General features: G+C 45.1%; 1 protein-coding gene across 1 annotated transcript in view; it reads left to right on the top strand.

Annotated features, from left to right (window-relative positions):
• Positions 1-2,961: 2,961 nt before the first annotated feature.
• The window catches only part of ANKRD27 (ankyrin repeat domain 27), a gene marked incomplete at its 3' end in the record, with an annotated part of 47,230 nt that continues 22,219 nt past the window's right edge, over positions 2,962-27,972 (top strand). Inside the window, exons 1-16 of the mRNA XM_080703544.1 lie at positions 2,962-3,069; positions 9,212-9,322; positions 10,605-10,761; positions 11,470-11,624; positions 12,444-12,503; positions 12,591-12,644; positions 12,725-12,790; positions 12,887-12,963; positions 14,361-14,482; positions 16,053-16,131; positions 16,586-16,718; positions 20,877-20,969; positions 22,625-22,752; positions 23,251-23,333; positions 25,182-25,297; positions 26,055-26,147. Of these exons, the coding sequence (XP_080559670.1) occupies positions 2,968-3,069; positions 9,212-9,322; positions 10,605-10,761; positions 11,470-11,624; positions 12,444-12,503; positions 12,591-12,644; positions 12,725-12,790; positions 12,887-12,963; positions 14,361-14,482; positions 16,053-16,131; positions 16,586-16,718; positions 20,877-20,969; positions 22,625-22,752; positions 23,251-23,333; positions 25,182-25,297; positions 26,055-26,147 (1,629 nt within the window). The 5' untranslated portion in view covers positions 2,962-2,967. The remainder of the gene's footprint in view (positions 3,070-9,211; positions 9,323-10,604; positions 10,762-11,469; positions 11,625-12,443; positions 12,504-12,590; positions 12,645-12,724; positions 12,791-12,886; positions 12,964-14,360; positions 14,483-16,052; positions 16,132-16,585; positions 16,719-20,876; positions 20,970-22,624; positions 22,753-23,250; positions 23,334-25,181; positions 25,298-26,054; positions 26,148-27,972) is intronic.

Raw genomic sequence — 27,972 nt, 5'->3', positions numbered from 1 at the left:
AATGTTGATTGAAAAGGGTATGTTCCAGAATTGTATTAGGATGTGATATATTTGAAGCCCACAAAGCAATACTTTTTATTATATTTGACTACGTAAGTATTAAAGTCATAAGCCGGGCGTAGTCGTTCGAAGCCATTGTCAGCTACTTAGTGATCCTCTCAGCAACTTAGTAAGACCCTGTTTCCAAATAATTATAAAACAGGTCTAGGAGTATAGCCTGGAGGTAGAAAAGCACCTGGGTTCCACCCCCAGTACCACCAAAATAAATAAAGCCATAAAAACATAGGCAAGATAGACATTAACTTTATGGTAATAGTTGCCTTTGAAAGGAGAGGAGGGAATGGGATGGGGCATCTAAAGGTGAATCCCAGTTTCTCCGATATACTTTATTTCTTAAAAATTGAGGCAAATACAGCAAAATGCTAAGTTTTGGGTAGTCGATTTGCTTTCTTTTCTTTTCTTTTTTTTCTTTTCTTTTTTTTTTTTTTTTTTTGGTGGTACTGGGGGACGAACCCAGAGGCTTTCTACCTCCAGGCTATACTCCCAGACCTTTTTTTTAATATTTTTTATTTGGGAACAGGGTCTCACTAAGTTGCAGAAAGCCTCACTAAGTAGCTGAGGCTGGCTTCAAACCCGTGCGATCCTCCTGTCTCAGCCTTCCAAGCGCGGGGATTACAAGCATGTGCCACCACACCTGGCTAGATTTGCTTTATTTTCTAGCACTTAAGTAGAGCTTAAAATATTTTGTCAGAAGTGTATGAGGCAGAGCCAGGCATGGTGGCACATGGTGGGCTTGTTATCCCAGCATTTGGGAGGCTGAGACAGGAGGATCACAGTTTAAGGAGAGCCTCAGCTACCTAGTGAGGCCCTTTGCAACTCAGTGAGACCCTGTTTCAAATAAAGAATAAAAAAATAGGTTTGGGGGTGTAGCTTGGAGTTAGAATGCCCCTGGGTTCCATTCCCAGTACCAAAAAACCAAACCAAACCAAACCAAAAAAACATGAGGCCAGGTGTGGTGGTGCACACTTGTAATCCCAGTACTTGGGAGGTTGAGATAGGAAGATCACAGATTCGTGGCCAGCCTCAGCAACTTAAGTGAGGCCCTCTGCAACTTAGACCCTGTTTCTTTTTCTTTTCTTTCCTTTGATACTGGGGGTTGAAGCCAGGGGCATTCTAGAACCTCTTAGCTACACCCCAGCCCTATTTTTTTTTTAATTCTTTATTTTAAAACAGGGTCTCACTAAGTTGCAGAGGGCCTCACTAAATAGATGAGGCTAGCCGCAAACCTGTGATCTTCCTGTCTTAGCCTCTCAAGTACTGGAATTACAGGCATGAGCCACCACACCTGGCTCCAGTGAGACCTTGTTTCAAAATAAAGAATAAAATAATAAAAAATTGGGCTGGGAATATAGCTCAGAGGTTGAACACCTCTGGGTTCAATACCCAGTAACATATACACAAAAAGTACATAAGTAGTGCTCACTTTGGCAGCACATATACTAAAATTAGACTGATAGAAGATTAGTATAGATCTGCACAAAGGTGACACACAAATTTATGAAGCATTGTATATTTTTGCAATAAATCATTAAGTTTCAAAAAAGAAAAAAAAAAGTACATGAATAGACAGGCCTAGTAGCTCACATCTGTAGTTCCAGCTACTTTGGAAGCAAAGGTGGGAGGATCACTTAAGCCCAGTTCAAGACCAGCTTGGACAACATAGTAAGACCCTGTCTCAAAAAAACAAAAAACAGAGACACATAACTGGGCATGGTAGTGCATGCCTGTAATCTCCATACTTGGGAGGCTAGGAGAGGAGGATCTCAGGTTGCTGCCAGCCTCAATAACTTTGTGAGGTCCTCTGCAACTTGGTGATACCCTGTTTCAAAATAAAAAATAATAGCCAGGAATGGTGGCACATGCTTATAACCTAGTACTTGGGAGGCTGAGACAGAAAGATTGCTATTTCAAAGCTAGCCTGGGCAACATAGGCTCTCAGCAACCTCATGAGACCCTGTTTCCAAATAAATAAAATCAGGCTAAGGATTTTGCTTGGAGGTGGAAAGCTTCTGGATTCAATTCCCCAACAGCAAAAAACAAAACAAAAACAAAAACAAAACACCCCCCCAAACCACAAATAAACAACAACAACAACAAAAAACATGATAGCTGGGTATTCCTAGTACTTGGGAGGCTTGAAACAGGAGGGCTATAGGTTTGAAGTCAGCCTCAGCAACCTAGTGAGACCCTTAGTACCTTATTGAGACCCTGTTTAAAAATAAAAAGGGTTGGAGTATAGCATGGAGGTAGAATGCCTCTGGGTTCAAAACCTAGTACAAAAAAAAAAAAAAAAAGTCCAGGAGCATCTTTAGAATGTCATAATTATGGTCATGTAGGATGTTCAGAAAATAGTCATTTGTTCACTGTTAGAGTTTAACAAGATCTTTTGAACTGTTTACACATTTAAACAATAAATGAGTCATCTGGAAATTGGTGGATCATATTTGACAATCCCTGATGGAGTGGTAAGAGTGTGGAGCAGAATAAATATGTGTCAAAAATGCATGTTAGAAATGGCCAGATGATGTGGGTGTGGTGGCGCATGCTTGTAATCCCCGCACTTGGGAAGCAGAGACAGGAGTATCATGCAGGATCGAAGCCAGCCGCGCTGGCTTAAGAGACCCTGTTTCCAAAAATTAAAAAAAGTATAAAACAGGTCTGGGAGTGTAGCCTGGAGGTAGAAGGGCTTCCAGGAACCCCAGTACCACAAAAAAAAAAAAAAGGAAGAAAGAAAGAAAGAAAGAAAGAAAGGAAGGAAGGAAAAGAAAGAAGGAAGGAAAGAAAGAAAGAAAGGAAAGAAGGAGCCAGATGAAGACTTCTGTGTGTTATGTATGAATCTGAAGGTGGGTATTCACTGCTCTTCCTCTATTGTCCCAGGATACTCACTTTGACTGCTCTGAAGTCCATATGGCTCTGTATGATGAAGATCTCCTGAAAAATCCTTTCTATCTGGCTCTTCAGAAGTGGCGTCCTGACTTGTGCAGCAAGGTGGCCCAAATCCACGGCATTGTGAGTGCATTGGTCCTGAGGGGTGTCCTTAGGTGTGGCTGATGCCACAGTGTGGTAGACTGAGGTGAACTTTGCAGGAAGCTGGCTCTACGTCAATCCTGTTGTGTCAATGAGCAGCCAGGAGTGAGCTGGCCTCCTCAAGCAGCCCAGAGTGTAACCCTTCTCGTCCCCTTTGTGACGAATCATGCCCCTTGGTGGAGTCCCCTAGATGGTGCTGCGGTCTCTGGGTGCCCTCTGTTTCTAATTTATTTTTTTGACCATGAGGACTTTTTGAGGGCAGAAGTCATGGCCTTGGGCGTCCTCACCTTCAAGGTAAGTGTTCACTCCTTTAGATGAAGGGAAGAGGGGGTGTGCAAACTCATACATAGCTTTGAAAGGCCTTTCCCAAAGGGAACATTCTTCTGTAATGCAGGCCACAACTTCAAAAACCTACAGGGGCGGTGCTGTAACTGGAATGAGAGAAGCTCATAGAGGAAACTAGCGTGTGGGTGAGGAAAGATAAAAGTAACAAAAGGAGGAAATTGGTTTTTTTTTTTTTTTTTTTTTTTGCGGTACTGGAGATGGAGGCGCATTCTACCTCTGAGCAACACCCCCAGCCTATTTATTCTTTATTTTGAAACAGGGTCCCTGAGTTGCAAAGAACCTCACTAAGTAGCTGAGGGTGTCTGAGAACTGGGATCCTCCTGTCTCAGCCTCCCAAATGCTGTGATTACAAGTGTGCGCCACCACACTCAACTAGTATAATCTTTTTATTGATCTTTTTTTTTTTTTTGTGGTACTGGAAATTAAACCCAGGGTAATTCTACCTCTGAGCTACATTCCCAGCCCTATTTTATTTTTTATTTTGAAACAGGTTTCACTACATTTGGGGGGACCTCCCTAAATTGACCTGTAATCCTCCTATCTCAACCTCTAAAATACTGGGGTTACAGACCTGCGCCATCATGCCTAGCTACTGATGTCCTTTAATTATAGGTTTTTTAGGCTTTAGGGGCTAACTTGGGAACCTAGCAATATGTCATCTGAGTTCCCAGAAGCTGACATTCAGCTCAGCTAAGGACACTGAGATTCACATTCTAGTTCAAAGGATCCATCCAACAGATCTCTGCTGTGAACATCTGTTATATGCTAGGCATTAAGCTATGTTTCCAGGGTTATGTGGATGGGGGTGGGGGATATAGGGAGTGTTCAGGGAATTCCAGAAGCAGTCCATTCCAGGCTAGAAGAATGAGTATAAGGCAGAAGTTGTCAAGGGCCCCTGTGAAGTGCGTAACCCAGTTAGGAGGAGTCAGGAGGATTCCCTGGAAAAGGTGTCACTGATACAGGATTTTGTTTCTGCATTCTTTTCTTTAGTTGTTTATTTAAAAAATATTTATAAAGGGGTTAAAGTTGTATTGTTAAACTTTGAAATGAGTGGGTCCCCAGCTTATGGTGCACGCGGGGATTGTACACTTTGTGTTCCACGGCTGTCTAGACCCCCTGAGGTCTGTTCCAGGAGTGCTCTAGCTCCCTCATGGGAGACCCACCTCCCTGGCACCTCATGGCTGTGTTGCCTCCTGCTTCTGGGTGGGCATCCTCACCCCTGTCTCAGCAGAACTCCTGTGGAGATGGATTGGTCACCACCTAGACTCTTGTCTTCCACTTTCAGTGAAATGCTCCGGGGAGGAGGGGCCTCTCACCTTTGGAGTGACAGGAACTGGAGCTCCTTTTTATGTCTGTCAGAAAAGTGGAGGAGGGGAGTTCTTCACCCAGTGACCATGGGCTACATAATCAGGAAGGGTGCTTGGCAGTGGGCACAGTACAGCAGGAGCTGGCCATGTGTTGTTCAAGCTGGGGAGGTGGAGGTGTGGGTAAACAAGCAAACAGGGTTCAATCATGCCGGGCGTGGTGTCGGACACTTGTAATTCCTGCTCTTGGGAGGCTGAGACAGGAGGATTGTGCAGGTTCAAAGCCAGTCTCAGCTACTTAGTGAGGCTCTCAGCAACTTAGTGAGACCCTGTTTCCAAATAAAGTATAAAAAAAAAATAAGTCTGGGAGTATAGCGTGGAGGTATGGAGGTAGAAGGCCCCTGGGTTCCACTCTCAGTACCACCAAAAAAACAGGGGTTCAGTCACATTTGGGGTGAAGTTTTCTGAGCACCTCAGTAGTTCCTGGTCCCGCAAAAGCTAGATGAAGGCCCTCTAGAATAGCCACCTGTGAGGCCGGGCATGGTGGTCTCCGCGCTCGGGAGGCTGAGACAGGAGGATCGTGCAGGTTCAAAGCCAGCTTTAGTTACTTAGTGAGGCTTTCAGCAACTTAGTGAGACCCTGTTTCCATAAAATATAAAAAAGGTCTGGGAGTATAGCCTGGAGGTAAAAAGCCTCTGGGTGCCATACCCAGTACCACCCAAAAAAAAAAAAAAAAAATAGCCACCTGTGTTTAGGATAGGGTAGAAGCCAGAGCGGGGGTCTCTCTTAGCCTTTGTTCAGGCATTAGATACCTCCAGGATGAGTGGGATCTGCTCTCTTGTCTCCAGAGTCTTTTTGTAATCAGTGTGAGCTACATTTTTTGTGCAGCTACAAAGTCACCTTGGAGCCTTAAGGTTGTTTTTTATTTATAAGCTGATACCCAAGGGGTCCCTTTATTTTAATTTTTATTTAAAATTTCATAGCCGGGCACAGTTAGACTTAAACCCCAGTACTTGGGAAGCTGAGATAAGAGGATCTCCGGTTCAACACCAGCCTCAGCAGCCTAGCAAGATCCTATTTCAAAACAGAAGAAAATAAATAAAAAGTGTTGGGGTATAGTTTGGAGGTAGGAAAAAATAAAAAGTGCTGAGGTGTCGTTTGGAGGCAGAATGCATCTGGGTTCAATCCCTAGGACCCCCCAGAATTCAGATTATGACATTTAATTTCAAACTTACAAGATTAGGAAGAATAACATAATGAGCCCCATATTCCTTCACCCAGCTTCCATTTTAGCAGGAATTTAGTGGCCAGTCAAAATTTATCTTTGTCTACTCTGAGACCCTGGTTTATTTTTAAGCAAATCCCAGAAACATATAAGTTAGACATATCATTTTATCTGTAAATATTTTTAGGAGTGTACTTTTTTGTGTGGTCTACACCTCCAGCCCTAATTTTTTTTTTTTTTCCCTATACTGGGGACAGAACCCAGGGGCATTCTACCTCCGAGGTTCACTTCCAGCCCTATTTTTTATCCTTTATTTGAAACAGGTTCTCACTGAGTTGTAAAGGGCCTCACTAAGTAGTAGCTGAGGTTGTTCAGGAACTGTGATCCTTCTATTTCAGACTCCTGGATGCTGGGATTACAAGTGTGTGCCACCACACTCGGCTTTTTCTTTATTTTGAAACAAGGTCTCACTAAATTGCAGAGGGCATCACTAAGTAGCTGAGGCTGGCTGCGAACCTGCAACCCTCCTGTCTCAGCCTCTCAAGTACTGGAATTACAAGTTGGGCCACCATGCCCGACTTAGTCTTAAGGTTTTTAAGTATTATATCTTCCATGCCAGGCATGTCACTTGCCTGTAATCCAGTATCTGGGAGGCTGAGACGGGAGGATTGCAGATGCTAGGCCATTGTATAGTAACTTAGACCCTGTTTCAAACAGGAAAGGTGGGGGAAACCATAGATTCAGTCTCCAGCACACATATGCACCATCACACAACATCATAGCTTCCTTTCCCCCCTCTTTTTCCTCCTTTTCCTTTTGCCTTTTGCCAGTTGTGGTCATATGGTATACTTTACATGCCCTCTGTATCTGAAATTGGTAGTTAAATTGACATCTTGATCTGACTCAGTCTTGGTTTATTGAGGGACAGACCTTTTCATAGACACCTCTTTCCTCTCTACAGCAAGTGCCCCCTTTTCTGCTGTAATACTTGTGTGCCTCTGAGGGGAGAGAGGCCATACCACTCTCTTTCACCTGCCTGGGGAAGCCCATGATGCTCCTCTTGAGGCTCCAGATGCCATGTCCTGGTGGCTCTGCAGAGGGAACTCCAGCAGGCACTGGGCCCTGCTTCCAGCACTGGCCTCCACGAGGCAGCAGGATGGGGTGGTGGTTAGCAAGGCGGCCAGAGTTTGAATCAAGTCCCTGCCACCCACTCACTGTGTGACCCTGGACAAGTTACTTAATTCTACTGAGCCTCAATTTCCTTTTCTGTGAAATGGGGATAATGCAGAAACTACCTACCTGGGTAGTTATTGGGGGTGATAGTTATATTAACCACTTAGTACAGTGCCTGGCATGTAGTAATACCCAAGAAATGGGGCCCCGGCTCAGAATTACATAAGCCTGTTTAAGATGACACTGCTAAACAGACCTCTGTTCTCACCTTGGAGAGTGCAAGACTCTTGCAGATGTTCACAGTTGTTAAAGCAAGGTTGTCGGGATGAGGTGTCCATTTTATCATGTTTCCACTCCTATGAAGATCTTGGTGAGCGCACCCTGCTCCCGCTGCCCCTCTTGGAATGTGGTCGCTATTCCCCCATCCAGGGCAGGGCAAAGGAGGGGATGGTAACAGCAGCCCTCCCTGAACATAGCCAGGCATTGTTTTGGTTGCTGTCGGTGTAGGACAGGGGCCACAGTTCCAGATTGTTCTCATAGTTTCCCCCTATCCCCCAAGCTTAATGATAGTTTGTGTGGAGGGCCCGGCCCCTGGAGCTTCCTATTCTGCCATTTTCTATGATATCCCCTAAAACTTAATTATTTCTCATATTGCTCATTTGAGTTATCAAGTAATAGCTTTGGATGGGGCCTTCGGGTAGAACCAGCTCCTTAACTGGTAGCCATGTAACATCTAATGGATGACTCAGCCGGGATCAATTTCTGGTGGATTTTTTTTTTTTTTTTGGGTGGTACTAGGGATTGAACCCAGGAACATACTTCCTCTTAGCTACACACTCAGCCTTATTTAGTTTTTATTTTGAAACAGGGTCTCATTAAGTTGCCTAGACTGGCCTCAAACCTTTGATCCTCCTGTCTCACCTACCAAGTACTGGGATTATAGGTGTGTACCACTGCCCTAGCTTGGTGGTGACTCTTAAGGACTCTGCGCTGCTTTAAGAGCCTGCTGAGAGAGGAAGAGGACCAGCTCTGATCCCAGTGAGGGCAGCGCCCCTCCAGGGTCAGGTTACATGTCAGGCACTGGGCTGAGCGTGTCTTGCAGCCTTGCCTCATGCTCCTCACACATCCGGTGCCAGTGCCAGGCACTCTCATTTCTCATGCACTACTTTGTACGTGTTGGAGCCAAGGAATGAAAGGAGTGGTCCTTTGTTCAGCCCATGGCTGGGAAGCATACCACCAGGGAGCCAGGCTGCTCTACTGCAGTATGAGTCAGGCTCTGTAGGGCTTCTCCGCCTTGGTCATCTTCCTTTTAGGTACACTCAAGTCTGAGAGATTTCTGTTCAAGGTGAGTCCCCCCAGCTAAGCACAGGTCTGCACACTGTTGCCCAGGGAAGGGAGCTCCTTCCCATTGTCCCTGTGTGCTGACAAGCGGGTTTCTGGTCAGCATGGTGGTCGTGATCTGACCAAAACTCACTTTGCATGTTTTAGATTAAACTTGCCCCACAGTGAGAGACTGGCCCCCTAAGATAACTCTAGTGGACATGGCAGCCTGTGATGGGAAAGCTTGTCTCTGGCCCCTAATGGGTCCTTACCAACTGTAATCACAACTAAGTTTAGAAAAAGACTAGAAGGGAACTGTCTTCAGAGTGAGGAGTTTATCTTTCTGGTGGTGGGATTGTGTGTGATTTTTTTGTTTCCCACTTGCCTATTCTCTAAGCTCTTCTCTCTTTGTCTCCTCTCATTCCTAAGCTTGTCAGGTCTTAGCTGGACTATTGGGAGTAGGGGGGCCTAGGGTGGGAAGCTACGGGGAGGACCTTGCAAGTGGAGTGAGCCCACTGGTCTCCAAGTCCTGGGATAGAAAAGGACTTGTGCTGTCCTTGTTCTCCCCTCTGCCTGGCATGGGAGCATCATGTGAAAGAACTGAGTAGTCAGCAGCTGTGGCCATTTTGGCAAGCATGCTAGCCTCTCTCCTGGCAGGTCCCCACAGCAATTCCAGGGAGCATCTTTGGAGCCACTCAGTGCTGCAGATGCGGTAAACCACTCCTTTCTCTAGTGCTCACTCGCATTATTTTTCCAGGTCTTAGTGCCCTGTAAAGGAAGCCTGACAAGCAGCGTTCAGTCCTCTTGTCAATTTGAGTCCTACATTTTGATACCAGTGGAAGGACATTTCCAGACCTTAAATGGAAAGGTATTTATTTCTTGGGTTTTCACTGTATTTTGGGACGGGGGAGGAAGAGAATCCTGTTTCTCAGGCTTTCATATAGCCTGGGTTAAGTGTCTGCTTCGACATGCACAGAGCTGCCCTGTGGGAGGAGCTGGATTTGCCTGCCTGTGTGGGGCCCTGGGGAAAGAGGCGATGCCAGGCAGTAGTGTTTGGGACCAGGCTGTGTCCTTGGAGGGGTTTGTCAGGGGAGGCCGCTGGTCCATCTCTCCTCAGCCAGGTCCATGTCAGAGTGAGCTGCTTCTTTCCAGGGCCCTCAAAAGTCCCTTAGTTTCTGGGCCACAAATTGGATACCAGGGCTGATTATTTTAGTATTTAAACCTTTTTGTTTTGCAATAATTTCAGGCCCACAGAAAGTTGGGTTAAATACAGGGATCCCTCACACATCCTTCCCAGACTGGCCAGCAGTTCCCATTTGTGCCACGCTTGTTTGGTCACTCTCATTCAATACACCATTATTTTTCCCCCCTGAACTTTGTGAGAGTAAGTTGCAGATACTTTACCCAAGACAGGTCAGTATATATTTCCTAAAAACTTCCATTCTCTTCCATAACTGCAATGCACTGATAGAATGTTCCCCACCACCATCCTTGTATACATTTACCATACCCCTTTATAGCCAGGAATGATGCTTTTTTTCTAAGATCCAGGACAAACAATGTGTTTGGTTGTTAGTCTTTTTTGTTTCTTTAATTTGAAACAGTTCCTCAGCATTGAGGTTGGCCTGCTTTGTTTTGCACTCACACAGACTCACTCTGGCGAGGGTCTGTCTGATGCTTCCTCATGGTTAGATGACAGGCTTTTAGGTAGGCATGGTGTGGCAGGGACACTTAGTCTTTCTAGCGCACCCTGTCAGTGTCACATCATGTCAGTTCATTGTTTATGGTCATTTGAGGCATATGTTCTTTTTACTTCTCCGATGGAGGTGGTAGGTCTGAGAGGGGAAGATTTCATCTGTAGCTAGCGCTGCAGGGCTAGGGGAGCAGGCCACACCACTGGGGCTGGGCAGTGGTTTTCCCTGGGGATTGTGCATAGGCCTGCAGCACCGTGGCAGGGAGAGGAGGCCCGCTCCAGGTCAGTGGCTTCCTGCCACTCACTTATTAGTGTATGTGCTCAGCAAGCCCATGCTGAGTGGGGTGGCAAGGTCTGGTTAAGCGTTGTATGGGCGGCGGCCGGGGGGGGGGGTTAAGCTGAGAGGGGTTAGAAGTCGCCCCCCAGCTACTGGTAAGTGATGACTTTCTTGTTCCAGGATGTCTTTATACAAGGAAACAGGATTAAATTAGGAGCTGGTTTTGCCTGTCTTCTCTCAGTGCCCATTCTTTTTGAAGAAACTTTCTACAATGAAAAAGAAGAAAGTTTCAGCATCCTGTGTATAGCCCATCCTTTGGAAAAGAGAGAGAGTTCAGGTATTCTGGGAGAAAACCCATTTCTCCTTACTTAGAGAAATATATGTGTTGAACTTTTTCTTGGCATAGCTGTTACAGGTTAAACATTACAGAAAACATTGAAGAACCCACTAGAAATCTGCATAAGTATTAATAGCCCCCATTCCAGAACTTAGAAAAGGAGGTATGGATTAGGCTGCTGCGTGCAGTTGTCCAGGTTGGATGTTACACAGCTGTAGGAGGTGCCATTCACATAGACCTTTGATGTGAGTGTTTGCCCATTGGCTGTACAAAGCAGTAGTCTTGTGGCTCTGCTTTAGATTTGCTCTTACAGCACTCTTACCCACCCCACCTCACCATTGTGAGATCTCATTATTTTTAAAGAATAATAACTTCAGTTGCTCCAGTAATCTGAGATAACAATTCATGTAACAAATGTATTCTGAAGCCTTTGTTATCAGGAGTCAAGGCTTCTGTCAACCTGAGCCCCACAGGTCACAGCCACCTTACGAGATAGCATTGGTGTTGCCCCAGGAAAAGGACTCAAGCGGGCCAGGCTCTCTGGACCCCAGGCTTTCCCATAACTGAGCTGTTGTGGCAGTATCTTGAAGTAAAGACATTTCCATCTCCAACTCTAGACCCTCTGGGAGCAGGACAAGGGATGTGGCACTTCCCGCATCATGAAACACCAAAGGCTTCAGCCAGCCTGACCCTCTGTCTCTTTTTCAGAAGAGCCTCCAGCACCCTCAGATCCCTTTTCCCTGAAAACCATCGAAGATGTGAGAGAATTTTTGGGGAGACACTCTGAGAGATTTGACAGGAACATCGCCTCTTTCCACCGAACATTCCGAGAACGTGAAAGAAAGAGCCTCCGTCACCACATAGTCAGTAGCTGTGTCTTACCTACCTGGCATGTCCTATCTCAGGCCAGTTTAGAGCCCCAGGATCCTTTTAGTTTACTCTGGAACTCTACTGGAGGCTGTCCTGATTATTGAAAAATGTGTCTAAATGTTTCTCTCTAAGCCAAGCATGTTGGCACATGCTTGTTACTTGGGAGGCTGAACCAGGAGGATTGCAGGTTTGTGGCCAGCCTCAGCTACTTATTGAGGTCTTCTGCAACTTAGTGAAACCCTGTTTCAAAATCAAGAATAAAAATAGGGATGGGAAGGGATGTATCTCTGAGGTAGAATGCCCCTGGGTACAATCCCAAGTAATGTTAAAAAAAAGTTTTTAGCTATAAAGGTAGTATAAGCCACTGTAGAACACTTGAAAATCTTGGTGAAGTCTAAAACAGAGTGTTATAATTTTTACCTTTCTTTTTAATGAATATACACCTAAAAAAAGATGAAAAATTGCTGGGTGTGGTGGCATACATATTAATTTTAGTACTTGGGAGGCTGAGACAAAGGATCACAGGTATGAGGACAGTCTCAGCAACATAGTGAGACTCTGGGAAACCAAGTGAGACTTTGTTTCCAAACAAAAAATAAATAAAAAGCTTGGAAGTGGAATGTCCCTGGCTTCAGTCCCCAGCACCAAACACACAACAGAAGTTGAAAATCAATCACATAATTGACTTGATAAATCTTGCATTACCCCTGAAAGCTTGTCATCCAACAGGTACATTTTGTGGGACATTCTGATTTTTGTGCTATGGCCTGTGATTGTACGAGTGGCCTGTCTCTCTGCTCTCTGTTGCGCAGGACTCAGTGAATGCTCTCTACACCAAATGCCTCCAACAGCTTCTGAAGGACTCCCACCTGGTAAGCAGCAGTATTCCAAAAGAAAGAGTTGCAGTTTGCCCACATGCAAATCCAGGGTCTTTGACTGTATTTCTCTTTGTCCTCTAGAAAGTGCTTGCAAAGCAAGAGGCCCAAATGAACCTGATGAAGCAGGCCGTAGAGGTAAGGAGAGGATGGTGGTGGCTGGGCGGCCCTCCTTGTTCCCAACACACACCCTGATCTGCAGTCTGTTGATTTCACAGATGTATGTCCATCATGATATTTATGATCTGATCTTTAAATATGTGGGAACCATGGAGGCAAGTGAGGTAGGTTCGCATATATCATCATCATCATCATCCCGGAGGGAAGCCTTATTCTGTGTTTTTTAAGAAATTTGAAGCTTGGTTAAAATCTGTTGTTAGGATGCTGCCTTTAACAAAATCACAAGAAGCCTTCAAGATCTTCAGCAGAAAGATATTGGTGTGAAACCTGAGTTCAGGTAAGGGCCTGTACCGCTTGGCACCCTGGCAGGCCAGGTGCTGTCTTCTCCCCGAAGCAGGGCCTCTCAGTGTGGTGGCAGCTCTCTGATCAAATGTGTGTGCTACTGAGGAGCCGAGAATTCGCTTGTGACCAGAGATAAAGGGCCAGAGTTCCCCCATGACTGTTTTGTCACCGTCCCCTCCTGCATGTGGGCCACATGCCAGCTGGACAGGAACTGAAAGGGGACAGGGCTCTGCACACCTGGTCTCCAGGTGGGCACCTAGCTCTCCCAGGGGGTCTGTGCTCAGGGCATCTCTCCTCACCTGCCCGTCTGAGGGACCCGACCATAGATACACTTGCTTTTAAATTCATGTAGGTTTCAATAGGATACAAAAATGTCTAAAGCTTTGGTGCTTAAGCTTCCAAACACTGTTTGAGCTATTTTTTTTTTCTGGGCTATAAGAGTTTTATTTTTATTTCCAAATTTCTAGTACAGCTCTAGCACTTGGCAGCCTCAATGGGCTTGGAAAATTTTCTGTTTTGCCATGGACTTGAATAGAATTCCTTCTCAGTCTCTTTTTTGTTGTTGTTGTTTTGTTGTTTTGTTTTTGTTTTTTGACGGGTCTGGGGATGGAACCCAGGGGCACTCGACCTCAAAGCTACACCCCCAGCCCTATTTTTTATTCTTTATTTTGAAACAGGGTCTCACTAAGTTACAGAGGGCCTCACTAAGTAGCTGAGGCTGTCCGTGAATCGCAATCCTCCTGTCTCAGCCTCCCGAATGCTGGGATTACAAACCTGCACCACCACGCCTGGTTTTTAGTCTCTGTTTTTTACTTTAGCTACCTGCTGTTTGTTACAACAACTAATTACAACAATGGAGCTGGGTATAGTGGCCCACACTTATAATCCCAGAACTTGGGAGGCTGATACAGGAGGATTACAGAGTCAAGAATATCCTCAGCAACGTAGTGAGACTCAGCATCCTAGCAAGACCCTGGTTCAAAACAAGAAATTCAAAAAGGGCTGAGGGGAGCCAGGCATAGTGGCGCACACTGTAATCCCAGCACTCGGGAGGCTGAGACAGGAGGATCACGCAGGTTTGAAGCCAGCCTCAGCTACTTAGTTAGACTCTCAGCAACTTAGTGAGACCCTGTTTCCAAATAAAGTATAAAATAGGTCTGAGGGTATAGCCTGGAGGTAGAAAAGCCCCTGGGTTCCACCCCTAGTACTACAAAAAAAAAAAAAAAAAAAAGGCTGAGGGTTTAGCTTGGAGGTTGAAAGGTTGAATGTCCCTGAGTTTAAGCCCTAGTACCACACCCCTCCAAAAAAAAAAAAAAAAAAAAAGGAAAGGAAAATGGAAATGGAAATGGTTCTCCTACTGTGGTTTGAAGTCACTCTCAAATTATTTTATAGCTTCAACATCCCTCGTGCAAAGAGAGAGCTGGCGCAGCTGAACAGATGCACGTCCCCACAGCAGAAGCTGGTCTGCTTGCGAAAGGTGGTGCAGCTCATTACACAGTCTCCTAGCCAGAGAGGTTTGTGCTTGGGAAAGGGCCTAGCAGAGGGGTGGGAGCACTCTGCTGAAGGAGTCTGTTCAGGAACAGTCATCCTGTAGGATCATTCCGATGGGGCTGAGGGTCAGGGCTGCCTTCCAGTGTGTGTGCCCTGTGTGGAGCTAGGTTAGGTATCATTAGAAGGAGAAAACAGGGACAAAAAAGCAGAGGCCTCAAAATTGAGCCAGACTGGTGATGTGTACGTGGAGAGTCAGCTGTTTTTTGGGCTGTTCCCCTTCATTTTTCATGTTTGGAATTTTCTAGTATAAAAAGTAAAGCAGAGCTAGGTGTGGGTGGTGCATGCCTATAATCCCCATACTTTGGAGCCTGAGATAGGAGGATCACGGGGTTCAAGGTCAGTCTCAGCATCTTAGTGAGACCAGCCTGCTTCAAAATAAAAAAATAGGGCTGGGGATGGAGCTCAGAGGTAGAATCCCCTGGGTTCAGTCCCCAGGACCAAAGTGAAACAGTCTGGTGTGTAGCTCTGGGGTACGTACTTGCCTCTCATTCAAAAGGCCCTGGTTTCAATCCCAACATCATACAAACGAATCAAAAGAATCTAAGAAAAATTAACAAGGAACAGGCCTGTGTATAGATAGGGAGAGTCTCCGAATTTTTTTGAATGAAATAAATGTGAGTTTATTTGGTATACTTCCAACAATGTCTGGAATGGAGGCAGCTTTATATCCCTAGAGATGATGGCAAGTTCATCGGGTGTCTCTGGAAAGATATGCAGGAAGCATTAGTGGAAGACTGGGTACTCAGACAGGGATGCAAGGGATACTCATGGCTTATTCTTTTGTACTGTATCAATATCTATCACTGAGGAGAGACTCCAGGGTCTAACACATTCTACCAAGCATCTTACCTCTGAGCTACAATGCCCCAGCCCCCTGTACTGTGTAAATTTTAAAACATGTGAATGGGTTACTTACATTTTCAAAACACAAAAAATAAAGTTACATGTGGCTATTGGGCTCCATGTGTATAAAACAGAAGTGACCAGGAAAGAGAGACTTCTGGTGATGAATCTGGGCATGTCTCCCTTTTGTGTCACAGTCACTGTCTCCCTGGGCTTTTTAACCACCCAGGAAGGTGGTAAGGCATGGTCAGCTTGGAGGTACTTTCTTTTGCTGTGTTCTGAAAATGGTGTGCATTCTTTTATCCACTTGAATGTGACATGTGCTATCCAGGCTAGGTGGCTTACGCTTGTAATCCCAGTACGTGGGAGGCTGAGACAGGAGGATTGCAGGTTCATGGCCAGCCTCAGCTACTTAGCGAGGCCCTCTACAACTTAGTGAGATCCTGTTTCAAAATAAAGAATAAAAAATCAGGCTGAGGGTGTAGCTTGGAGGTAGAATTCCCCTGGGTCCAATCAGTACTTGGAGGGAGGGGGGAAGACCTCTGCTCAGGATACTGTAAAGGAAGTTGTGCAGTTTCTCCCTGATGTACAATCTTCCTGAATGTGGTTTTGTGAGTTGGATGGTGGCTAAGAAGATTATTCGCTGGTTCTTCCATTCGAGTCTTATGAACATGTGTTTTCCCCTTGCAGTGAACTTGGAGACGATGTGTGCTGATGATCTTCTTTCAGTCCTGTTATATTTGCTTGTGAAAACAGAGATCCCTAATTGGTAATATTTTTTGTTAAAATACTTTTTAAGAATGGCAGCACTGTGTGCTGTGTAATCTCAGTGCAACCCCATGAAAAGCTGTTTAGTCAGTCACACATCTCTAATGAGCCAGTGCTGTGCCTCCTGGTCCTTCATTCTGCAGGGGCATCTATCTTACATTTCTCAGTCTGGAATATGTGGCTAGTCTGTGGCTGATTCCAGTTCTTTTTATCCTACAGGAACTCACAGTTCACTTTACAATAATCAGCTTTCTCAAAGCTAGCCTATTTCAGGGAAGTGACAAGTACTTTTACTTGTCCTAATTGCACACTGCAGAGAGGGTGAGGGGACAGCAGTCAAATTTCCCTGAGCTAGTGGACCTCCAGTAGGTATTTGATCAGTTACTCAAATACCCACAGTGTTCTTGTAGAAGTAATTAGGTATCCAGCGATAAAACTTTTCTTCTTTTTGTTAGGATGGCAAATTTGAGTTATATCAAAAACTTCAGATTCAGCAGCTCGGCAAAAGATGAATTGGGATACTGCCTGACGTCAATTGAAGCTGCAATTGAGTATATTCGACAAGGGAGCCTTTCTGTCAAACAACCTGTAAGATCTTACTCCTGTCCTTCTTTTAACGGTATTGTGACTCCATTGATAGGGGTCTGGGCTTCGTTATGGGGAGGGGTTGTGTGTGTGTGGGGGGGGTGGGTAATGGGGATGGAAGCCAGGGGTATTCTGCCTCTGAGCTATACCTCCAGCCCAATTTTATTCTTTACTTTGAAATAGGGTCTGACTAAGTTGCATATGGCCTCACTAAGTTGCTGAGGTTGGCTGTGAACTTGTGATCCTTTTTTCTTAGCTACCCAAGTACTGGGATTACAAGAGTGCACTTCCATGTCTGGCAGGGAGGAGAATTCTTATATGATTTCCCAAGAATATGGCCTCAGTTGTTTGAGGAGGGATGTGAGGCTTGAAAACTACCATGTGTGTGTGTGTGTGAGGGGGGGGGGTACTGAAGATAGAACCTAGGGTATTCTTCATCCAAGCTACTTCAGCTCTATTTTATTTTTTACTTTGTTTGTTTGTTTATTTGTTTGTTTATTTACTTATATTTATTCATTTTTGTGGTACTGAGGGTGGAACCCTGGGGCTTTTCTATCCGGGTTATATTCCCAGACCTATTTTATACTTTATTTGGAAACAGGGTCTCTTTAAGTTGCTGAGAGACTCACTAAGTAGCTGAGGCTGGCTTCGAACTTATGCGATCCTCCTGTCTCAGCCTCCTAAGCGCTGGGATTACAAGTGTGCGCCACCACAGCGGCTTATTTTTTACTTTGAAACAGGGTCTTGCTAAGTTGCTGAGAACCTAGCCAAGTTGCTGAGGCTGGCTTTGAACCTGCGATCCTCCTGTCTTTTTTTTTTTTTTTTGAAGATTTAAAGAAGTTTATTACAAGATAGAAATGCAGAGAGGATAGGTACAGCTCCATACCAGACTAGCATGGAGGGGTGACTCGAATGAATACACCGGATCCTCCTGTCTTATCCTCCCAGGTAGTCGGATTACAGGTGTGCACCACCACGCCCAGCTTAAGCCTCTAATTAATTATGAAAGTTGATGGGTTATCTTTGAGAGTCATTGTTAATGTCCTGCCTCATTAATCCCTGTCATCGTTAAAAGCGCATATGTGCAAAAGAAAGTCAGGAATGCTGTATTTGGATTTTGTAATGATAGACAAGTAACAATTATTCTTGTGAGTAGTGTTAAGACTCAGTAGTCTCATTACTGTTTTCTCGGTTGGTTGGTGAGCATTGGCTGGAGGAGGTGGTTCTGTTTCTATGTGAATTGTGAGAATCTTAAACCTAGATTATATTGCTGGCCTATTTTACTAAGTATCAGCCAGTAACACTTACAGTGCTCAGCTGGGCATGGTGGTGCACACTTGTAATCCCAGCATTTGGGAGGCTGAGATAGGAGGACGCTGTTCGAAAACTGCCTCAGCTACGTAGTAAGGCCCTTTAAAAACTCAGTGAGACCCTGTTTCAAAAGAAAGAATAAAAAATCGGGCTGGGTTGTAGTACAGAGGTAGAATACCCCTGAATTCCATCCCCAGTACCAAAAAAAAAAAAAAAAAAAAAAAAGGTGTGCTCTTTCGGGGACATTTGCTATCTAACTATACAGGTTGGCCCTCTGCCCTTGTCTGGTGTTTGACTTGATCTGCTCAGGTGCTGGTATAATTGGGGGCTGTCATCCCTCTCAGATGTGTCTGGCTGTGGCTCCTTTGAAGAGTTGTTTCTTTCTGCCTTGCTTTGTTCCTTTGTTAGGGGAAATCACTTAATGTTCCAGAGTGCACATGCATGTACCTGCTTCCTCTGCATGTGCATGTGTGTGTAGAATATCAGAATTGCTGTTCATTTCCGTAGTTGGGGAAGAGTTCTTCACTTGAACATGTGCTTTTCTCAAGGGATCTGGAGAGGCCTTTCATGGTGATTCTTTCTCATTCTTTCCCTGTGATTGATCTGAGAGGTCACTCCCTTTCTGGCTAGGATCATCTTAGACCCTTGGAGGGAGGTGTCCAACTTTTGAAGGTACTTTCCTCTTACTGTGCCATAACGTGTCCACACTGCCTTTTCCTTTCTGTCTGTGACACTTTGGCAGGGAGATGGATACTTGAAGCCCTTGGCCACCTTGGAGGGAGGTAATTGACCAACAGACCCAGGTAGCTTCTCTGGCCTGCTTTTACTCCAGAAAATGCTGCAAGTACTCAGAGTTGGTACAGTTGCTCTTGAGCTAATATTGGTTTGAGGCTGGCACTTCTGTGTGACCAGGATTTTTATTTGTCATTCTAAGGCTTTATCCATCTTTCTGACTACACTGGGGATAATGAATATTTTACCAGTTGATAGAAGGTCATGAGAATCAAGTGTGATATTGAAAGGTACCTTTTCAAAACATCAGCAGATACTGAGTTTCTTGCTTGTTCTCTGACACCCCTACATCCAGGGTTGTGTCTGTTTCTTGATTCTCTGGTGTATCCCCTAAGGACTTTCCCAAGGATGGTGTTTAGTTTGTGTAAATAAGGGAGGACAGAGCCCATTGTGCCTGTCTTGTCTGGGGTGACTGCTCCAGTCTTGCCTTCCTACATCAAGGGTGGTAGATTTTGCTAGATGTTGGGACAACAGGTACACCATCTTCATAGCCTGTTGTGGAGCTCATCCCCTGAGCTGACCAGGTCAGGCCTACGGCATGCTTCTTACCTCTGCTGACCTGTTGTTGACAGAGCTGGTGCTATGGCTTCCTCATGTTTCATTACCTTAGCGCTGGGATTTCCTCTGACAACCACCTCTGCCTTAGCTGCTTCACTGGCTTCTTTTAGGTAGTGAGGGTCATTTAGGAATGTGTGGAGCCAGTGCAGTGTGGCTTATTTTCTGGGGAAAAAGCCCAAATATGAGGCTCCACACAAGAGATGAGGTTTCTGAAAAGTATTATGGACTAAATATCAGAATATAAAATTAGGCTTTACTATTCCACTCCAGTTTGCAGGGTTTTGGTCTTCATTTTTCTGAGTTTCTAATAGTCTACCCATTTTCTAAATACGTCTTTACTGACTGCTTCTCCTCCCCTGAAGAACCAGTCCTGGAAGACCTACCTTTCTTGATCACTGCTCTTCAGGTAACTTCCCAGAGTTGAGGAAAGAGCCCAGGTTGACCTGCACAGTAAAGTTTTTGATATTTCTCTAGCCCTAAGCTGCTCAGTTGTAAGTCACTTTGTAAAGCAGATTGTTTGAACTTTATATAGCACTTAGCAGCTGGGGGCAGAAATAACTCATTTTGAAGTGTTGATGTTTTTCAAGTTAACCCTTCTTGGAGGGCTGATGTGATGGAGGACCCCTGTGGAGGTGCTGTTGGCTTGCTATTTGACAAAGTCAGACTCAGAGGGATCTGGAGAGCATTTTATTCTCCAGTTTTGCCAAGGTTTGGTGAGTTCTTCTGGAAGCACCTGCCTAATGGGGGCAAATGCTCCTTACCTTCACCAAGATACTTTTTCAAAAGTTCATTTGTCATCATACAACTTAGTTGCAGATGCTCATGTGAATATGGAAGTATCTAGCTAGAAAGGTTTTCACGAGGTAAGGACACAATTTTAGATTTTTTTATTTAGGTAAACATTACCCACAATATTAAGAACTGGATTAAGAGTGATCCTTGAAATGCAAAAAGGAGGATCTCTGTGTCAGAATCTTCCCCAGTATCTTCCTGGGCTTCATCCCTGTGACTGTATCATCTGTTTTTATAACTGTGTTCACAAAGCAAGACCCTTTCTTTTTCAGCTGGTTGGCACTGGGAAGTAGAGACCAGTCTGTCTGGTGGTTTTCCTGTCTGTAGGGCCCAGTTAAAATGCCAGTGAACAGGGCCAGGCAGGCTTTGGACAGAAGTCTGAGAGGGGAGGACGCCAGGACACTCCGGGTTTCCATCTATCTGGAGGCTGGTGGTGTGGGTGTGCCATGTTGCCTATGTAGAGCTGACGCACCCACACCCATGTGTCAATCATGTGCTGCCGCCTTCCCCACAGCCACCAGAGCCACCACTTCCAGATGGCCCTGCTCCTCACTTAGGAGTCTGCTGTCCATCTCAGTGAGCAGATACAGGTGTGGGGAAGAGGCCTGCTGCTCCTGTTCTATGAATGACAGGGCTCGCGTCTGGGCCCTCTGTGGAAGAGTCTGCACCATGTCCTACGTGATAACTGATTGTTGATGTTCCCTGTAGGAGTCAGAGGGACTTGGGGACAGATTGTTCCTTAAGCAGAGGATGAGCTTACTGTCTCAGATGACTTCAACTCCCATTGACTGCCTATTTAAGGTAAGACACCAAGACATCTCAGTGGGCAAAGATGTGTGAGGAGTGCTCTGTCAGTGTCTATAAAACTCATGGGGGATGGCCTGTGCAAACACTGAAGCTCATTTTGCACTCAAGTCAAGGTGGGTAGTAGGGATGCAGAGGTTTTAAATTTGAATCTCTCTATCTCTTAAATTTACATCTCCCTATCTCTCCCCACTGCCTAGTACACTAATAGCGCTGGTCCTCAGAACCCTCTGCCTGGGCAGCTCACATTTATAATTTTGTCAGAATACTGAATGTAAGCAGGTGTGGTGGTGCATGCTTGTAATCCCGGTCTTTGGGAGGCTGAGAAAGAAGGATTGCAGGTTAGTGGCCAGCCTCAGCAACTTAGGCCCTCTGCAATTTAGTGAGACCTGTTTCAAAACAAAAAATAAAAATAGGACTGGGAGTGTAGTTCAGAGATAGATTTCCCCTGCAAAACACACACACACACACACACACACACACACACACACACACACACCTTGTAAGGCTGGGCATGATGGCATACTGGCATAAACCTGTAATCTCAGTACTTGGGAGATAGGAGAATTACAGATTTGAAGCCAGCCTGAGCAATTTAGTGAGACTTTGTTTCAAATTTTAAAAAAAGGGGCTGGGTGTGGTGGCAGCACACTTGTAATCCTAGTATTTGGGAGGCTGAGACCAGAGAATTGCAGTTTGCAGACAGCCTCAGCTATAAAAAAAATTTTAATACCACTAAAAAATAGGGGTGGGGATATAATGTGGAGGTAGAATGCCCTTAGGTTCCATCCCCAGTGCCACACACACACACACACACAAAAAAAAAAAAAAACAAATATGGAGGTGTAGCTCATAGGTAGAATGCCCTCTGCTTCAATCCCTAGTAACTACCACCAAAACAAAACTGCCTTCATGGCGAGCTCAGTGGTGCCTTCCCTGGTGGCCTTGACACAGGTGCTGGTATCGCATCTGTTTTGTGAGCACGCTTTGTGTGGGGAGTCACTTAGCATCTGAGTCCCTGGTGGTTTGACTGGGGGCACGAGGAAGCAGCTCCATACTTGATGCTGACTGAGCCCTGGAAGGCTGCTGAGGTTCCCACTGAACAGCCACTGAGGGTTGGGTGAGAGGACCTCCTTCAGGAAGCCTTCAGTGCTTTCAGGCTGCCTGGCGTCAGAGTGAGTTCTGTGGAGGAGTATATCTTGGAATCATGGGTGAACCCCACAGGTCTGCATGCTGATGGGGCCTCCTGCTGATTCCATCTTACTCTTTGTCCCAGCAAGACTCATTTCAAATATAAGAGGAACAAGACTGAGGCATTTTCTGTTGAGGTATCAGAATCCACACTGAAGTTCAGAGATGTGTTGCACCCCCTTCCCATTGTTTTGGGAATTTTGTCATGCTGGCTGTTAAACTATGAGAAATTTCTAACGTAGATATAGAGAGAACAGTATGATGAGCAGACTGCCTGGTAGCCATAACTTGCTCCCTACCCACTTTCCCCATCCGCCCAGATAATCTTGCAGTAGATCCCAGAGAGCAAGTTGATTCTGTCATGAACTCATAGATACGCATTTCTTTCAAGACTCTCGAGAAATTCATGCCTTCAGAAAGAGATGTTTCCTTAATAATATTGATAGTATTTGGGATGTTAGCACATTGCAGCAGGTAACCACCAAGAAGTGGAGAGACTTCTAAGCCAAGAAGACCATGACAGAGATGCTGTCCAAAAGATGTGTCACCCGCTGTGCTTCTGCGATGACTGCGAGAAGCTGGTCTCTGGGTAAGAGTATGTGTGTGAGGCTCCTGTCATGCAGCTGTGAGTTGTCTTTACTCTCACTGCACCTTACGCCTCTGTGTCACGTGCTCTGCCTTTTGGGAGACTGGGTGCAATAGTACTGGAAACATACCTGAACACCACTGGGCTGGATACCAGGGCAGGCTGCTGCAGGGCCTCTTAGCCCCAGAAGGGGGTTGTAGAATGGGGGAATGTCATTTTCTCTCAGTAACAGTTTTGGCTTCCCATTATTCTCAGAGGGCTATTTTGCAGGGTTTTGAGGCCCAAAGGGGAGGGGCATGGAGCTATAGGCCTTAGTTCCTCACCTTAGGCCTCTGAGCAGGGACTGCATGACCCATGGGACAGTGTGGAAGAGACACATCTTGAATCACATCCTGTGATCTGTCTTTGAGTCGCCGGGCACTGACATGTCCAGCCTGGACAAGAAGAAGCTTTGCCATGCCATTTCTGTGGTGTATTTGTCTATGTCTTCCTCTGTTATAGGAGGCTGAATGATCCTTCGGTTGTCACTCCATTCTCCAGAGATGACAGGGGTCATACCCCTCTCCATGTGGCTGCTCTCTGTGGTATGTGGTCTTGGGCTGGCTTCTATGGTCTACTGAGCAAACAGATGGTGCTGAGGTGGGCCAGGACAGGCCTGATGGGTGGACGCTGGTAGAAGGGGTCACATTGTGGGCTCACCTTGCAATGGCTAGAAAGGAAAAGCAGCAAATGTCCCACAGGCCCTGAGTGCCATGTGTCACCTCCTGGGCTGCAAGAGCATGTGTATATGGTCCTCGCTACACTGAGACTCTGTCTCACCCTGCTCTGGCTGCTAGGCCAGTGGAAGAGCTGACATCTCAGCTATGAGAATGGTATCAGAACTGTTAGTTTGGGGTTCTCATACCCTTCCTTTAAAAAATAATTTAGAGCCAGGGGTGGCTGAAATAGGAGGATTGCAGGTTAGAGGCAAGTAGTGAGACACTCTTCGACCTAGTGAGATGCTGTTTTAAAATAAAAAATGAATAGATCTGGAGGGATAGCTCAGAGATAGAATACGTGTGTTTAATCTTCAATGTCCCCACCCACCCAAAAGTAATAATTTTGAGCCAAGCATACATCTGTAATCTTAGCTTCTTGGGATGCTGAGGCAGAAGGATTGTGAGTTTCAGGACAGCCTGGGCAACACAGACTGTCTCAAAAACATATTTTTTTGTATTGTCTTTAAAAGTGTACATTCAAGATAGAAAACTCAAATACCTCCAGTGTCACCAATTTCTTTTGATTTATGTGTGTGTGGAATTTCTGCATCCTGCGTATATATAAAATATATGATGATGTGTAGGCCGTACTGTTCTAGACTATGTTGTTTTTTCCTTTTTCTTTTTTCTTTTTTTTTTTTCTTCTTTTTTTTGGTACTGGGGATGGAACACAGGGGCATTCTACCTCTGAGGTACATCCTCAGCCCTATTTTTTTATTCTTTATTTTTTTATTTTATTTATTTTATTTTATATTTTTTGCGGGTCTGGGGATGGAACCCAGGGGCATTTGACCTCCGAGCTCACCTCCTGCCCTATTTTTTTTATTCTTTATTTTGAAACTGGGTCACACTGAGTTGCAGAGGGCCTCATTAAGTAGCTGAGGCTGTCCGTGAACTGCAATCCTCCAGGTCTCAGCCTCCCGAATGCTGGGTTATTCTTTATTTTGAAACAGGGTCTCACTAAGTTGTGGAGGGCCTAAGTAGCTGAGGCTGTCCGCTAACCATGATCCTGTTTCAGCCTCTGAATGCTGGGATTACAAGCTTGTGTCACCATGTCTGGCAGCTATATTGTTTTTCATTTTATTTATCAGAATGTTTCTCCTGCCAGCAGAGAGAGAGAGAGAGAGAGAGAGAGAGAGAGAGAGAGAGAGAGAGAGAGAAAGAGTGTGTGTGTGTGTGTGTGTGTGTGTGTGAGAGAGAGAGAGAGGGAGAGAGATATTAGGGAATGAGCCCAGGGAGGCTCTACCTTTGAACTATACCCCCTCTTCTCACTCTTTTTATTTTTTCTTTTGAAACGGGGTGTTGCTAAGTTACTACACACTGGCCTTGAACTTGCAATCCTCCTGTCTCAGCTTCCCAAGTATTTGTCAGTATTTTTTAGTGGCTGCCTAGTATCCTGCCCTATAAACTGATGAACCACAGAATTTTCTGTTGATATCTAAGGCTTTTTTTCATTGCCTTTTATTGCTGAGATGGAGACTTTGCCTGTATCCCCAGTGTTCTGAGTTTGCAGAGCCTGACTTGGTATTAGTTCTTGCTCCTTTCAAGCAGAAAACATATCTCCTGGCATGTCTCCTGCTGGGGCATAAGAGGGTGTTGGGTGTTGTGGTTTCATATCAGGTCTGGGAAGCGCCACTCGTTCCTTCTGCACAGTGAAGTCTTTGTGTTCTGCAGGGCAGGCATCTCTCATCGACCTCCTGGTCTCCAAGGGTGCTGTGGTGAATGCCACTGACTATCACGGGTCCACTCCTCTTCATCTGGCATGTCAGAAGGGCTGTCAGAGTGTGACGGTGAGCAGTGGGGCCTTCGTGGTTCTCCCAAGAGCTCAGCTCTGCATGGTGACCTATGGTTGGGCCGGCAGCACTATGCATCCTCTGTTTCGTGCAGACTCTGCTTTCGCATTGCAGTGGGGCTGGGAGTCAGAGGTGCCTGCCCGGCTCCACTGGACAAAACTGTTAGGTTAGACCTCTGAGGAAAGAAAGAGGAGCTGTACATCTTTTTCTTTAATTTTTAAACCTTTTGACAGGAGAGCAATGTCAATCTTAATAGCAGCACAGTTTGAGTATCCTTTATTCTAAATGCTTAGAAATGTTTTAGATTTCATATATTTTTGGATTTTAGAGTAGTGGCACATCCCAATTGGGGGTAGGGCCTAACTCCAAACATGCAATTCACTTAAGTTTTTTATATACCTTATATTACATAGGCTCAAGGTAATTTTACACAATATTTTATCTGCACCTGTACTTTGACTGTGACTTGTCACATATGGTCAAGTATGGAATTTGCTACTTAGAGTATTGTGTGGGTGCTCAGAAAGCTTCAGGTCTTGGGGGCTAGGAGGGTAGCTACTGTTACTTAGTATAGCTCTGGGTTCCATTCCTTACATGCAAAAAAAAAAAGTTAATAGATTTTGGAGCAGTTCAGATTTTAGATTTTCTGATTAAGAATGTACAGCCTGTGAAAGTAAGTAAGATTTAAGGTGGGGACAAATGACCTCTTGTGAGACTCTGCTGGGCTCACCTGCTGTCTTCCCTCCTCTGCAAGCTGTTGCTGCTGCACTACAAGGCCAGCGCTGAGGCGCAGGACAACAATGGCAACACCCCCCTCCACCTGGCCTGCACCTACGGGCACGAAGATGTAAGTGGCGCTCAGTGTTCTCAGGGCCACTGCTTGCGCACTCTCGCATTCATGCCAAATGTGGATTTCCAGATGCTTCAATGTTGTATTTTGTTTTGATAAGTATTGGAACATTGAGTGTAATCTTTTATTTTTACACATTTATTGGTGCATTGTAATTGTACTTCATGGTGAGGTTCAAAGTGATACAAACATCCATCACACAGCACTTGGTGTGTTTCTCTACTCCCCGTACATATTAGTGAGATTCGTAGGTCAAAAAAACCTTCATTTTTGGGCACAGCACTATTTTTTTAAGTGTGTATGTGTGTGTGCCTGCGCATGCACGCTACTGGGGATTGAACCCATAGGCATTCTGCCTCTGAGCTGCACCCTATTTTATTTTTTATTTTGAAACAGAGCCTAAGTTGCAGAGGGCCTTGCTGAATTGCTTAGGCTGGCCACCAACCTGTGATCCTCCTGTCCCAGCTTCCCAAGTATCAGAATCACAGATGTGCACCACCACACCTGGCTACATAGCATTGTTTGAACCATTTCCTTCATCAATTCTCCTTTTTTTTCCTCTCCTGAATCTCTTCTACTATTCTACTGGTCTCTCTCCTCATTTATCTAAAGTCCTTTTGTTTCCTGTTTTCTCTGTAGCTTCTACATATGAGAAAAAAAAAATGACCCTTGATTTATTTACCTTTCTTTTTTTTTTTTTTTGGTGGTACTGGGGTTCCTGGAAGCCCTTCTGCCTTTGGGCTACACTCCCAGACCTGTTTTTATAGTTTTCTTATTTGGAAACAGGGTCTCCCAAGCCAGCACATCTGGCTTCGAACCTGCGCGATCCTCCTGTCTCCACCTCCCAAGTGCGGGGATTACAAGCGTGTACCACCACACCCAGCTAACTATTTATTTATTTATTTATTTATTTATTTATTTATTTATTTTGCAGTAGTGGGGTTGGAACCCAGGGGCATTCTACCTCTGAGCTACACCCTCCAGCCCTATTTTTTATTCTTTATGTTGAAACAGGGTCTCACTGAGTTGTAAAGGGCCTCACTAAGTAGCTGAGGCTGTCCATGAACTGCTATCCTCCTGTCTCAGCCTCCCAAATGCTGGGATTACAAGCATGCATCACCACACCTGGGTTATTCTCTTTTTGAAACAAGGTCTCACTAAGTTGCAGAGGGCCTCACTAAGTAGCTGAGGCTGTCCACAAACCTGTGATCATGATCCTCCTGTCTCAGCCTTCCTAGCGGTGGGATTATAAGCATGTGCTACCCCACCCGGCTGACTTAATTTTTAATTAGAACTTTTTTATCGTATTATAAATTCTATATCAAAGTCACAGACATCTAAAACTTAATTGTCCATTATCCTGAAATTACTTTTCTTTCATCCCTTTGATTTTTATCTTCGTATATATTTGGATTTTCTACTATATAGTAATGTATAGGAATTTTATAATTTCTGCTTTCACTTGCTGTGTTACTGTCTATGTGTTGTTTTTGATACTCACCCTTCCTTCACCCCTCTAGAGTTGGATTTATACATATGTGGGGTTTGGATTTATACATAGGGTGGGTTCGGGGGTTGATGTATGAAAATGTGATCAAACCCCGAATACTTGTCTGCAACGTGCTTTCCTACCTTAGTACTGCTTGTGGGAATCCACTAAGTCCATCAGCATAGATCTCGCCTACTCATTAATAGCTGCACAATGATCTGTCATTGTGTGCCAGTCAGAAGTCTTCAAGAGCCAGGCATGGTGGCACATGCTTGTAATCCTAGTACTTGGGAGGCCGAGACAGGAGGATGGCACATTTAGGGACAATCTCAA

The sequence above is a fragment of the Muscardinus avellanarius genome, assembly GCF_963383645.1.
Source record: "Muscardinus avellanarius genome assembly, chromosome: 10".
In the NCBI taxonomy this organism is placed as follows: domain Eukaryota; kingdom Metazoa; phylum Chordata; class Mammalia; order Rodentia; family Gliridae; genus Muscardinus; species Muscardinus avellanarius.
The sequence above is the reverse complement of the archived record's forward strand: the minus strand, read 5'-3'. Positions and strand labels throughout refer to the sequence as shown.